The sequence below is a fragment of the Ammospiza caudacuta genome, chromosome 30 (genome assembly GCF_027887145.1).
Source record: "Ammospiza caudacuta isolate bAmmCau1 chromosome 30, bAmmCau1.pri, whole genome shotgun sequence".
Taxonomy (NCBI): Eukaryota; Metazoa; Chordata; class Aves; order Passeriformes; family Passerellidae; genus Ammospiza; species Ammospiza caudacuta.
This window is the reverse complement of record NC_080622.1, coordinates 2949348-2963823: the sequence shown is the minus strand read 5'-3', so window position 1 is coordinate 2963823 and position 14476 is coordinate 2949348. Positions and strand designations below refer to the sequence as shown.

The following is a 14476-nucleotide window of genomic DNA, read 5'->3' as shown; positions in this document are numbered from 1 at the left end:
TGACATTTTTCCCCCATGAAATGGACATGATTTTCGTCCCCCCCCCCCATTAGAACAGAGATTATTTTCCCCCCCTTGAAATGGAGATTATGACTTCCCCCAGATTTTGAGCAAACCCCAGCCACTCCACACGGGGGGGAGGCCTCTCCTGCACCTCCGGAGTGACAGATTCGGGGTGCAGCACCCCCTCCCCAGCCCGTCCGTCTGTCTGTCCGTGCCGGAGCCCGGTGAGCAATCCTGTTCTCCAGGGGATTAGGGATGGGCAAGCCGCGACTTGGCCCCAACCGGAGCTTCTGGGGCGACGTGACCACGAGCAGGGGGGGGCTCTGTGAAACCTTTGCACCCTAAATCACTGAAGATTTCCTCTCTCCTTCCATCCCGGAGCTCCTGCTCAACCAGAAACGCCACTTCTGGCTTTTCTTGCCCAGAAGCGGCCCCGAGGCACAGCCTGACCTTCCCAGGGTGGAGAAAGCTCGGAAAAAAAATCCCTCGGAGGGAGAGGGGGATCCACCTGCCCCTGGCAGCTCCAGCGAGCGCTGACCCGGCCGGGCCTTCGGAGTGAGGTTTGGTGGGAGTTCTGAATTTTTGTGGGAGTTTGTGAGTTTATATCTGAATTTTTTGTGTGAGTTTTTGAGTTTATATGTGAATTTTTTGTGTTAGTCTGTGAGTTTATGTGTGAATTTTTTGTGTGAGATTTTGAGTTTTTGTGTGAATTTTTGTGTGAGTTTTTGCGTGAGTTTGTGAGTTTATATGTGAATTTTTTGTGGGAGTCTGTGAGTTTATATGTGAATTTTTTGTGTTTTTGCGTGAGTTTGTGAGTTTATATGTGAATTTTTTGTGGGAGTCTGTGAGTTTATATGTGAATTTTTTGTGTGAGTTTTTGCGTGAGTTTGTGAGTTTATATGTGAATTTTTTGTGTTAGTCTGTGAGTTTATATGTGAATTTTTTGTGTGTGTTTTGGTGTGGGTTTTGAATTTTTGTGTGAGTTTATATGTGAATTTTTTGTGTGAGATTTTGAGTTTTTGTGTGAATTTTTGTGTGAGTTTTTGCGTGAGTTTGTGAGTTTATATGTGAATTTTTTGTGTGAGTCTGTGAGTTTATATGTGAATTTTTTGTGTTAGTCTGTGAGTTTATGTGTGAATTTTTTGTGTGAGATTTTGAGTTTTTGTGTGAATTTTTGTGTGAGTTTTTGCGTGACTTTGTGAGTTTATATGTGAATTTTTTGTGTGAGTCTGTGAGTTTATATGTGAATTTTTTGTGTTTTTGCGTGAGTTTGTGAGTTTATATGTGAATTTTTTGTGGGAGTCTGTGAGTTTATATGTGAATTTTTTGTGTGAGTTTTTGCGTGAGTTTGTGAGTTTATATGTGAATTTTTTGTGTTAGTCTGTGAGTTTATATGTGAATTTTTTGCGTGTGTTTTGGTGTGGGTTTTGAATTTTTGTGTGAGTTTATATGTGAATTTTTTGTGTGAGATTTTGAGTTTTTGTGTGAATTTTTGTGTGAGTTTTTGCGTGAGTTTGTGAGTTTATATGTGAATTTTTTGTGGGAGTCTGTGAGTTTATATGTGAATTTTTTGTGTGAGACTGTGAGTTTATATGTGAATTTTTTGTGTGAGTCTGTGAGTTTATATGTGAATTTTTTGTGTGAGTTTTTGCGTGAGTTTGTGAGTTTATATGTGAATTTTTTGTGTGAGTCTGTGAGTTTATATGTGAATTTTTTGTGTGAGTTTTTGCGTGAGTTTGTGAGTTTATATGTGAATTTTTTGTGTGAGTTTTTGCGTGAGTTTGTGAGTTTATATGTGAATTTTTTGTGTGAGTCTGTGAGTTTATATGTGAATTTTTTGTGTGAGTTTTTGCGTGAGTTTGTGAGTTTATATGTGAATTTTTTGTGTTAGTCTGTGAGTTTATATGTGAATTTTTTGCGTGTTTTTTGGTGTGGGTTTTGAATTTTTGTGTGAGTTTATATGTGAATTTTTTGTGTGAGATTTTGAGTTTTTGTGTGAATTTTTGTGTGAGTTTTTGCGTGAGTTTGTGAGTTTATATGTGAATTTTTTGTGTGAGTCTGTGAGTTTATATGTGAATTTTTTGTGTTAGTCTGTGAGTTTATGTGTGAATTTTTTGTGTGAGATTTTGAGTTTTTGTGTGAATTTTTGTGTGAGTTTTTGCGTGAGTTTGTGAGTTTATATGTGAATTTTTGGTGTGAGTCTGTGAGTTTATATGTGAATTTTTTGTGTGAGTTTTTGCGTGAGTTTTTGAGGTTTTGTGTGAATTTTTGTGTGAGTTTTTGTGTCAGTTTTTGATTTTATGTGTGAATTTTTGTGTGAGTTTATATGTGAATTTTTGTGTGAGTTTTTGTGTGAGTTTGTGTGCGAATTTTCTGTGAGTTTGGGAGTGTTTCTGTGTGTTTGAGTGTGAATTTTTGTGTGAGTTTTTGTGTGAGTTTGTGACTTTATATGTGAATTTTTGTGTGAGTTTTTTGAGTTTATGTCTGAATTTTTCTGTGAGTTTGGGAGTTTTTGTGTGAGTTTTTGTGTCAGTTTTTGTGTGAGTTTGCGTGTGAATTTTTGTGTGAGTTTTTTGTGAGTTTGTGACTTTATATGTGAATTTTTGTGTTAGTTTTTCTGTGAGTTTGTGTGTGAATTTTGTGTGAGTTTGCGTGTGAATTTTTGTGTGAGTTTTTTGTGTGAGTTTGTGAGTTTTTGTGTGAGTTTTTGTGTGAGTTTTTGTGTGAGTTTGTGAGTTTTTGTGTGAGTTTTTGTGTGAGTTTTTGTGTGAGTTTTTGTGTGAGTTTTTGTGTGAGTTTTTGTGTGAGTTTGTGTGCGAATTTTCTGTGAGTTTGGGAGTGTTTCTGTGAGTTTGAGTGTGAATTTTTGTGTGAGCTTTTGTGTGAGTTTGTGAGTTTATATGTGAATTTTGTGTGAGTTTGTGCGTGAATTTTTGTACGTTTTGTGTGAGTTTGTGAGTTTATATGTGAATTTTTGTGTGAGTTTTTTGAGTTTCGTGTGTGAATTTTTTTGGTGAGTTTTTGAGTTTGTGTCTGAGTTTTTTTGTGAGTTTGTATGAGTTTATATGTGATATTTTCTGTGAGTTTGGGAGTGTTTTTGTGCGAGTTTGTGCGTGATGTTGAGGCTGGCAAAGTCGAGGATCAAACCCACGTGTGCACAAGTGAGCACAGGCACCCACACGTGCCCGTGCCAGCGTCACACAGCTGTGAAACACGCGTGCCCTGGGCACACTCGGGGGGTGCAGACAGATTTGGGGGTACAGACACATTTGGGGGTACAGGCAGATTTTGGGGTACAGCCAGATTTTGGGGTACAGACATATTTGGGGGGTACAGACACATTTGGGGGTACAGGCAGATTTTGGGGTACAGACATATTTTGGGGTACAGGCAGATTTTGGGGTACAGGCAGATTTGGGGGTACAGACAGATTTTGGGGTACAGGCACATTTGGGGGGTACAGACACATTTGGGGTACAGACACATTTGGGGTACAGACAGATTTTGGGGTACAGACATATTTTGGGGTACAGGCAGATTTTGGGGTACAGGCAGATTTGGGGGTACAGCCAGATTTTGGGGTACAGACATATTTGGGGGGTACAGACACATTTGGGGGTACAGACATATTTTGGGGTACAGACATATTTTGGGGTACAGGCAGATTTTGGGGTACAGGCAGATTTGGGGGGGTACAGGCACATTTGGGGGTACAGGCACATTTGGGGGGTACAGACACATTTGGGGTACAGACACATTTGGGGTACAGACAGATTTTGGGGTACAGACAGATTTTGGGGAGTACAGACAGATTTGGGGGTACAGACACATTTGGGGGGTACAGGCAGATTTTGGGGTACAGGCAGATTTTGGGGTACAGACAGATTTTGAGGAAAAGACATATTTGGGGGGTACAGACAGATTTTGGGGTACAGGCAGATTTGGGGGTACAGCCAGATTTGGGGGTATAGGCAGATTTTGGGGTACAGACATATTTGGGGGGTACAGACAGATTTGGGGGTACAGACACATTTGGGGGTATAGGCAGATTTTGGGGTACAGACAGATTTTGGGGGTACAGACATACTTGGGGAGATACAAGCAGGTTTGGGGGGGTACTGACAGATTTGAGGGGGTACAGAGAGATTTGGGGGGGTATAGGCAGATTTGGGGGGGATGCAAGCAGATTTGGGGGGGGTAGAGGCAAATTTGGGGGGTAGAGGCAGATTTAGAGGGGGTGCAGGACGTTTGGGAGGGTCCAGACAGATTTGAGGGGTACAGACAGATTTTGGGGGGTACAGGCAGATTTGCAGGGGTAGAGGCAGCTTGGGGGGTACAGACAGATTTTGGGGGGTACAGACAGATTTGAGGGGTGCGGGCGGATTTAGGGGGGATACAGGCAGATTTGGAGGGTGGAGACAGATTTGGGGGCTACAAGCAGATTCGGGGGTGCAGGCGGCTTGGAGGGGTACAGACAGATTTGGGGGGTACAGACAGATTTGGGGGTGCAGCACATGTGGGGTGCAGACAGATTTGGGGGGATACAGGCAGATTTGGGGGTTATGGGCAGATTTGGGGGTGCAGACAGATTTGAGGGGTGCGGGCAGATTTAGGGGGGGATACAGGCAGATTTGGGGGTACAGACAGATTTGGGGGTACAGACAGATTTGGGGGTGCAGCACATGTGGGGTGCGGGCAGATTTAGGGGGGATACAGGCAGATTTGGGGGTTATGGGCAGATTTGGGGGTGCAGACAGATTTGGGGGGATGCTGGCGATCGGGGGGCGCCAGGGAGGTGCCCCAGCCTGGGGAGCCGATCAGGGTACGGATCTCGGGGGGATTTGGGGGGCACGGACAGAGCTCCAGCCAGCACCTACACCCCCAAACCGGGGCGGGGGGCTCGGCCTGGGCTCTCCCCCTCCTCAGGTGAGCGCGGAGCCCCCAAACCGGGGCCGGGGCCGAGGGGGGTGGGACCAGCCCGGCGATAAAACGGCGCGGGCGGGACGGCACGGACGGACAGACAGACGGAGCGAGCGGGCGAGCGGCCGTGCCGGTACCGAGGGAGCCCTCGGAGCGCTCATTCCCCTCCCTGTGCCCACCCCGTGCCCACCCCGTGCCCTCTCTGTGCCCTCCCCGTGCCCCCCAGCTTGGCAGCCGCGATGCCCAACTTCTCCGGCAACTGGAAGATGAAGAGCTCGGAGAACTTCGAGGAGCTGCTGAAGGCTCTGGGTGAGTGGATCCCCCAATCCTCGGGGCTCACTGGGGCTGGGGTCCGGGGGGTTCCCCCCATTTTCCCCCCATTTCCCCCATCTCCAAACCCTTTTGCAGCCCGGCGGTGCCCGGAGCCGCCGTGTGCCGCGGGGATCCCTTTTGCTCCCCCTTTTCCCCGAGCTCTGACGCTCGGTGCCCGCTGAGGAGTCACAGGCACCACCCCGAGGGATCCCCCACCCCTTTCCTGCCTCAGTTTCCCCACCCTGGTGCTCCCCTCCGCCCCCCACCCCAAAATCTCCCGCGGGTTCACCTGTGCCCCCCCCCCCCCCCCCCCCCCCATTTTGTGGACAACCAAACCACCCCGAGCAGGACCCATTTTGTGGGGGTTTTGTGAGGATTTTGTGGGGTTTTTTGGGGTCCCGCTCTCCCCTTTCTCATCTCAGCCCCGTGGCAGAGCCGAGGGTGGGTGGGGAGAGCCAGAACTCACGGTGGGGGGGCTGGAATTTTGGGGGGGTCCCCGGGGTTTTGCGCAGGATCAAATCCATCTCCCCCCTCCTCCTCCTGACCCGCTCCTCGCCAGCCCCGGAGCAGAAATATTTTCCAGGTTAGGGGATACGGAACGAATATTTCAGGATAATTATCACTTTCTTGGGTTTCACTCCCGATCCCCCGGCTCTGCCCTGGCCCCACTGATGGAACCGGCTCGGGGAAACCTCGGCAGGAAAATAAATCTGCCAAAAAAAAAAACCCCTCCGGAACCCTCCTGCTTTCCCACGGCGCAAATGGGGGCTCCCATTGGGGTGCAGGCAGATTTAGGGGGGGTAGAGGCAGATTTGGAGGGGGTACAGACAGATTTAGGGGGGGTAGAGGCAGATTTAGGGGGGGTACAGACAGATTTAGGGGGGGTAGAGGCAGATTTGGGGGGGTACAGACAGATTTAGGGGGGGTAGAGGCAGATTTAGGGGGGTAGAGGCAGATTTGGAGGGGTAGAGGCAGATTTGGGGTGGTAAAGGCAAATTTGGTGGGATACAGAAAGATTTAGGGGGGTACAGGCAGATTTGGGGTGATAAAGGCAGATTTTGGGGGGTACAGAAAGATTTAGGGGGGTACAGGCAGATTTGGGGAGGGGTAGAGGCAGATTTGGGGGAATACAGGCAGATTTTGAGGGGATACAGGCAGATTTGGGGGGTACAAACAGATTTTGGGGGGATAGAGGCAGATTTAGGGGGGATACAGACAGATTTGCAGGGGTACAGACAGATTTTGGGGGGATACAGGCAGATTTGCAGGGGTACAAACAGATTTGGGGGTTATAGGCAGATTTGGGGGGGTAGAGACAGATTTGGGGGGAATAAAGGCAGATTTGGGAGGGTACAGACAGATTTGGGGGGGTGCAGACAGATTTAGGGGGGATACAGGCAAATTTAGGGACGATAAAGGCAGATTTGGGGGGTACAGACCCCAGCCGCCCCCCCAGCCGTGGTTTTGCTCCCTTTGGGGGCTGTTTGTGCCCCCCCCCCACCCCCATTACCATCATTTGGGGGGCCGTGTTTGGGGTCTCCGGTGTGAATCCACCCTGGGGGTGTTGTGGGGGGATTTGTCCCGTCCCATTTTGTGGGGGGGGGGTCGGGTCCGCCCCCCCTTTGTGCGGGGACCCTCTCAGGGAGGTGACACGGGAACAATGTCCCCAAAGAGCCCCCCGGTGACAGCCGGGCCGTGATGGATGAGCGGGGACAAAGCCGCAGCTGCCGAGGGGGGAAGGCGGGAGCCCCGGGGGGGTCACACGGGTCACACCGAGCGCAGGGGCCCTTGTCCCCGCTGTCACCCCCGTGCCTTCCCCGGGGCGCATCCGGCGCCGCCGCCGCCCCCTCCGCAGGTAACGAGAGCCAGATGTGGCCAGATGTGGCCCTGGGGCGGGGAGGGGGCTCGGCTGTCCCTCCCCTCCCTCCTTGGGCTGCCTGGAGCCACCTGCGGCCCTCGCTGTGCCCTGGGAGGTGGCACTGCAGAGTGCGGGGCTGACCCGCGGTCACCGGGTGCCACTGTGCCCACCTGGGTCACTGGGCATGATCGGTGCCACTCCCCGGGTAACTGGGCACTCTCAGTGCCACCGTGCCCTCCCCCTGGGTCACCGGGTACCACCGTGTTCCCCTTGATCACCGGGCACTCTCAGTGCCACTGCATCCCCTGGTCACCGGGCACCACCATGTCCCCCTTGGGTCGCTGGGCACCACCGTGTTCCCCTGGTCACCGGGCACCACCATGTCCCCCTCGGGTCGCTGGGCACCACCGTGTTCCCCTGGTCACCGGGCACCACCATGTCCCCCTCGGGTCACTGGGCACCACTGCTCCCCTTGGGTCACTGGGCACCACCGTATTCCCCTGGTCACCGGGCACCACCATGTCCCCCTCGGGTCACTGGGCACCACCGTGTTCCCCTGGTCACTGGGCACCACCGCTCCCCTTGGGTCACTGGGCACTGCTTGGTGCCACCACTCTCCTTGGCTCACCGGACACCACCATGCCTCCCCCGGGTCACTGGGCACACTCAGTGACTCTTGGTCACTGGGCACCACCCTGCCCTCCGGGTCACTGGGCATGCTCGGTGCCACCCCTCACACTTCCCCCGGGTGACTGTGCCCTCTTGGTGCCACTGTGCCCCCTCAGTCACCGTCCCTCTCAGTGGCACCATGCTCCTCAGTCACTGTGCCCTCTCGGTGCCACTGTGCCCCCTCAGTCACCATCCCTCTCAGTGGCACCATGCCCCTCAGTCACTGTGCCCTCTCGGTGGCACCGTGCCCCTGGGTCACTGTGCCCTCTTGGTGTCACTGTGCCCCCTGTCACCATGCCCTCTCAGTGTCACTGTGCCCTGGGTGACCGTGCCCTCTCAGTGTCACCATGCCCCTTGATCACCGTGCCCTCTCAGTGTCACCGTGCCCTGGGTGACTGTGCCCCCTTGGTGTCACCATGCCCCTGGTCACCGTGCCCTCTCGGTGTCACCATGCCCTCTCGGTGTCACCATGCCCCTGGTCACTGTGCCCTCTCGGTGTCACCATGCCCCTCGGTCACCGTGCCCTCTCGGTGTCACCGTGCCCCTGGTCACTGTGTCCTCTCAGTGTCACCATGCCCTCTCGGTGTCACCGTGCCCCTGGTCACTGTGCCCTCTCAGTGTCACCATGCCCTCTCGGTGTCACCGTGCCCCTGGTCACCGTGCCCCTGGTCACCGTGCCCCCTCGGTGTCACCGTGCCCCCCAGGCGTGAACGTGATGCTGAGGAAGATCGCGGTGGCGGCGGCGGCCAAGCCGGCGGTGGAGATCCGGCAGGACGGGGACGGCGAGAGCTTCTACATCCGCACGTGCACCCCCGTGCGCACCACCGAGATCCGCTTCAGGGTCGGGGAGGAGTTCGAGGAGCAGACGGTGGACGGGCGGCCCTGCAAGGTGGGGCTGGCACGGGGGCACAGCGGGGAGAGGGGGAGTGGGTGTGAGAGTGAGTGTGAGCGTGGGTGTAAGAGTGTGAGTGAGAGAGTGGGTGTGGGTATGGGTGTGAGAGGGTGAAAGTGTGTGTGTGAGTGTGTGAGTGAGTGCAGGTGTGTGAGAATGTGTGAGAGTGGGAAACAGTGTGAGAGTGTGTGATGTGTCACTGGGTGAGTGAGAGTGAGTGAGTGTGAGACTATGAGTGTGTGCATGAGAGAGTGTGAGTGAGAGTGTGAGAGTGTGTGTATGAGAGTGAGTGCAGGTGTGTGAGAGTGGGAGACAATGTGTGAGTGTGAGATTGTGTCACTGTGAGTGAGAGTGAGTGTGGGAGTGTGTGTGTGAGTGTGTGAGAGTGTGAGAGTGAGTGCAGGTGTGTGAGAGTGGGAGACTGTGAGTGTGAGATTGTGTGATGTGTCACTGAGTGAGTGTGACAGTGTGAGTGGGTGTGAGTGAGTGTGTGAGTGTGAGATTGTGTCACTGTGAGTGAGAGTGTGAGAGTGTGTGAGAGTGAGAGTGGGAGACAGTGTGAGTGTGAGATTGTGTGATGTGTCACTGGGTGAGTGAGAGTGAGTGTGAGAGTGGGTGTGAGTGTGAGAGTGAGAGTGTGAAAGTGTGTGTGAGTTTGAGAGTGAGATTGTGTGATGTGTCACTGTGTGAGTGAGAGTGAGTGTGTGAGAGGGTGTGAGTGTGAGAGAGTGTGAAAGTGTGTGTGAGTGTGAGAGTGTGTGAGAGTGAGTGCAGGTGTGTGAGAATGTGTGAGAGTGGGAGACAGTGTGAGTGTGAGATTGTGTGATGTGTCACTGTGTGAGTGAGACTGAGTGTGTGCATGAGAGAGTGTGTGAGACTGTGTGTGAGGGTGTGTGAGTGTGAGTAAGGGTGTGAGAGGGTGAAAGTCTGGGAGTGAGAGTGGGTGTGAGAGTGTGAGACTGTGAGAGTGAGTGTGAGAGTGTGAGTGTAAATGAGTGTGAGAGACAGTGTATGAGTGTGAAGGTGTGTGAGTGGGAGTGAGTCTGAGTGTGAGTGTGTGTGCGAGAGTGTGATGTGTCAGTGTAAGAGTGTGTGTGAAAGTGAGTGTGAGAGTTTGAGAGTGTCTGTGAGCATGAAAGTGTGGGTGTGTGTGACTGTGTGTGGGGGTGTCTAAGTGTGAATAAGAGTGTGAGACAGTGTGAGTGTGTCTGTGTGAGTGTGTCTGAGACTGTGAGTGTGAATACGGGTGTGAGTGTGTGTGTCTGTGAGAGTGTGAAACTGTATGAGGGTGTGGGTGTGACTGTGTGTGCATGTGTGAGACTGACTGTGAGAGTGTGTGTCTGTGAGTGTGAGTGTCTCTGTGTCTGTGTGTAAGTATGACTGTGTGTGTGAGACTGAGTGTGAGACTGTGAGTGTGACTGAGTGTGTGATTGTGATTGTGTGTCTGCATGTGTGAGTGCGTCTGAGTGACTGTGTGACTGTGTGTGTCAGTGTGTGTGTGAATGTGGGTGTGACTGTGTGTGACTGTGTGTATCAGTGTGGGTGTGACTGTGTGTGCCTGTGTGTGACTGTGTGTGTGAATGTGTGAGTGACTGTGTGTGTCTGTGTGTGACTGTGTGTGTCAGTGTGTGTGTGAATGTGAGTGTGTGTGTGTCTGTGTATGGCTGTGTGTGTCTGAATGTGAGTGTCTGTGTGTCTGTGTATGACTGTGTGAGTCTGTGTGTCTGTGTATGGCTGTGTGTGCCTGTGTATGACTGTGTGTGTGCCTGTGTATGACTGTGTGTGTGTCTGTGTGTGACTGTGTGTGTGTGTATGACTGTGTGTGACTGTGTGTGAGTGTGTGTGTGACTGTGTGTGAGTGTGTGTGTGACTGTGTGTATCTCTGTGTGTGTGACCGTGTGTGAATGTGAGTGTGAGAGAGTTTGTGGGTGTGACTGTGTGTATGAATGTGACTCTGTGTGTGTGTGCATGTGAGTGTGTCAGTCTGAGTGTCAGTGTGATTGTGTGACTGTGTGTGACTCTGTGTGTGTGAGTGTCAGTGTGACTGTGTCTGTCTGTCTGTGTGTGTGTCTGTCTGTGCACAAATGCCTTTCTCCCCGCAGCTGCTTCCCCTGCTCCTGCAGCCCAACCTCTCCTTGTGCCCCCCCGGCCTTTCCTGGGTCCCCCAATCCCCTCCTGCACCCCCATCCTGCCCTGGGTCCCCCAACCCCTTCCCAGTGACCCCAACCCCTCATTGCACCCTCCATCCCCTCCCTGTGCCCCCAACCCCGTTCCCTGTGCCATCATCCCCTTGTTGTGCCCCTCAACCCTTCTCTGTGCCCCCAATCCCTCATTGTACCCCTCAACCCCTTCCTTGTGCCATCATCCCCTCGTTGTGCCCCTCAGCCTCTTCCCCGTGCCCCTCAACCCCTTCCCCGTGCCCCCTAACCCCTGTTGTGCCCCCATCCCCTTCCCTGTTCCCCCAAACCTTTCCCTGTACCCCAAACCCCTCATTGTGCCCCTCATCCCCTTGTTGTGCCACCTAACCCTTTCCCTGTGCCCCCAACCCCCCATTGTGCCCCTCATCCCCTTCCCTGTTCCCCCCTCCATGCCATCAACCCCTTTCCTCTGCCATCATCCTCTCGTTGTGCCCCTCATCCCCTCTCTGTGCCCCTCAACCCCTTACCTGTGCCCCCATCCCCTCTCTGTGCCCCCAAACCCCTTCCCTGCCAACCCCTTACCTGTGCCCCCAACCCCTGTTGTGCCCCCATCCCCTCTCTGTGCCCCCAATCCCTCATTGTGCCCTCATCCCCTCCCTGTGCCCCCAATGCCCCATTGTGCCCCTTAACCTCTCCCCATGCCCCTCAACCCCTTTCCTGTGCCCCCCATCCCCTTCCCTGTGCCATCAACCCCTCATGGTGCCCCTCATCCCCTCACTGTGCCACTCAACCCTTCCCTGTGCCCCCAACCCCTGTTTTGCCCCCATCTCCTTCCCCGTGCCCCCAGCCCCTTCCCTGCCAACCTCTCACTGTGCCCCTCAATCTCTCCCTGTGCCCCCAACCCCTCCCTGTGCCCCCAACCCCTCATTGTGCCCCTCAATCTCTCCCTGTGCCCCCAACCCCCTTTCCTGTGCCAGCATCCCCTCCCTGTGCCCCCAACCCTCTTTCCTGTGCCAGCATCCCCTCCCTGTGCCCCCGACCTCCTCGTGCCCTCCAGCCCCAGTTGTGCCCCCATCCCCTCTTTGTGCCCCCAACCCTTTCCCTGCCAACCTCTTCCCTGTGCCATCAACCTCTCCCTGTGCCACTCTGCCCCCCGTTGTGCCCCTCAACCTCTCCCTGTGCCCCCAACCCCTTCCCTGTGCCATCAACCTCTCCCTGTGCCATCAACCTCTCCCTGTGCCCCTCAGCCCCCCATTGTGCCCCTCATCCCCTCCTCGTGCCCCTCAACCTCTCCCTGTGCCCTCAACCCCTTCCCTGTTCCCCCAACCCCTCATTGTGCCCCCAACCCCTTCCTGTGCCCCCAACCCCTCATTGTAGCCCCCATTGTGCCCCCATCCCCTCCCTGTGCCCCCCTGATGCCCAGTGCCCCCACACCCCCCTGGCACAGGGACAAATGCCCCATTCTGCCCCCGGGGTGGGCAGGAGGTGCCCGGGGGTGCCCACACGCCCACCAATCGCTGCCCCCCGTGCCCGCAGAGCCTGGCCAGGTGGGAGGATGAGAACAAGAACAAGATGGTGTGCGAGCAGCGCCTGCTCAAGGGAGACGGGCCTAGGACGGGCTGGTCCCGGGAGATGAGCAACGATGGGGAGCTCATCCTGGTGAGGGGAACAACGGGGAACCGGGACTAACCGGGGCCAAACGGGACTAACCGGGACTAACCGGGGCCAAACGGGACTAACCGGGACCAACCGGGACCAACAGGGACCAACCGGGACCAACAGGGACCAACCGGGACTAACCAGGACCAACCGGGACTAACCAGGGCCAACCGGGGCTTGGGGGCAGCGCTGCCTGCTGGGAATTCCTTCAGAGCCGGGATGGGGACAGGAGGGGGGGAATGGGGACAGGAGGGGACAGGAACGCACTGGGCTGGGGACAGGACTGGGTGGATGGGGACAGGAGAGGGGGAAAGGGGACAAGAGGGGATAGATGGGGACAGGAGGGGATAGATGGGGACAGGAGGGGATGGATGGGGACAGGAATGTGTTGGGATGGGGACAGGAGGGGGCTGGAATGGGACAGGACAGGGGGAAAGGGGACAGAAGGGGCAGATGGGGACAAGAGGGGGTGGATGGGACAGGAGGAGCTGGGATGGGGACAGGAGGGGGCAAATGGGGCAGGAGGGCGTGGATGGGGACAGGAGGGGACAGTTAGGGACAGGAGGGGGTGGATGGGGACAGGAGAAGGGGAAAGGGGACAGGAGCACACTGGGATTGGGCAGTAGGGGCTGGGATGGGACAGGAGAAGGTGGATGGGGACAGGAAGGGGTGGGAAGGGGACAGGAGGAGGGGAATGGGGACAGGAGGGGGCAAATGGGACAGGAGGGGGAGAATGGGGACAGAAGGGGCCGGGATGGGGACAGGAGAGGGGGAAAGGGACAGGAGGGGAAGAATGGGGGCAAGAGCAGGGGAAAGGGGACAGGAAGGGCTGAGATGGGGACAGGAGGGGATGGATGGGGACAGCGTGGGTGGAGGGGGACAGGAGAGGGGGAAAGGGGACAAGAGTGGATAGATGGGGACAGGAATGTGTTGGGATGGGGACACGAGGGGATGGATGGGACAGGAGAAGGGGAAAGGGGGCAGGAGGAGGCGGATGGGACAGGAGGGGGCAGATGGGACAGGAACCCACTGGGATGGGGACAGGAGGGGTGGATGGGACAGGAGGGGACAGGAGAGGGTGGATGGGGACAGGAGGGGCCAGATGGGACAGGAGGAGCTGGGATGGGGACAGGAGGGGGGAAAGGGGACAGGAAGAGGAGAATGGGGGCAGGAGGAGGTGGATGGGGACACGGGGGGTCACATCCACACCTGTGACCGCCCCCCTCTCCCCGCAGACCATGACGGCCGATGACGTTGTGTGCACCCGGGTGTACATTCGGGAGTGACCCCCCCGCTCAGTGACCCCTCGCCACATCCCCCCTCCCCTCCCCGCGTCCCCACAGCCCCCTGCGCTGCTCCCCTGTCGCAGGGCGGGTGTTGCATCCCCGAACCCCCTTTTCTGGGGGGTCACACACACCCGCATTTCCCTCCCCGTGCAGGGCGGGGTTCTCGGGGCCAGCAGAAGCTCCCGGCCCGTCCTGGCCCCGCTCTGCTCTCGGGGCTGGCTCGGTGCCGGCTGCGGCGGGGGGTAACGCGGCCCCTCCCTGCCTTTGGGGCTGCTTCCAGCTGCTTTGGCTTCTGCTGGGCTGCTCTTGGTTCCCGCAGCCCCCAGCCCTGCCCCGCCGCCCCTCCCCAGTATTTATTTGTGAATATGGTACAGATGGGGACAGCGAACCCCCCCAGCCTGGGGCAGCGCCGGGTCCCAGCCGCCTCCCCTTCCCTCTGTTGTTTCCTTCATTTTTCAATAAATGTCCTGTGACCCCCCCCCAGGGGCATCCCTGACTCTCCTCCTGCCCCATTGGCACACAGATCCCACACCCTGGGGGCTCTGGATACCACATCCCAAATTCTGCACCCCAGATCCCACAGTCTGAATCTGACACCTCGGATTCTGCACCCTGGATTCTGCACCCCAAATCCTGCAGTCTGAATCTGACACCTCGGATCCTCCACGCCATATCCCACACTCCAGATCCCAAAGCCTGGATTCCACACTCCAAATCCCACACCCTGCATCCTGCACCC

General features: G+C 55.2%; 1 protein-coding gene across 2 annotated transcripts; it reads left to right on the top strand.

Annotated features, from left to right (window-relative positions):
- Nucleotides 1–453: 453 nt before the first annotated feature.
- CRABP2 (cellular retinoic acid binding protein 2) lies at nt 454–14196 on the top strand. 2 transcript variants are annotated; one of them, XM_058821833.1, is made up of 5 exons: nt 454–563; nt 5150–5232; nt 8467–8651; nt 12329–12451; nt 13687–14196. In XM_058821833.1, exons 2-5 carry the CDS (start codon nt 5163–5165, stop codon nt 13735–13737), a joined length of 429 nt encoding a protein of 142 aa, XP_058677816.1. In that variant the 5' UTR covers nt 454–563; nt 5150–5162; the 3' UTR covers nt 13738–14196. The 2 variants fall into 2 exon arrangements, with proteins under 2 accessions (XP_058677816.1, XP_058677817.1); XM_058821834.1 differs by having other exon boundaries at nt 502–568.
- The last annotated feature ends 280 nt before the right edge of the window (nt 14197–14476 follow it).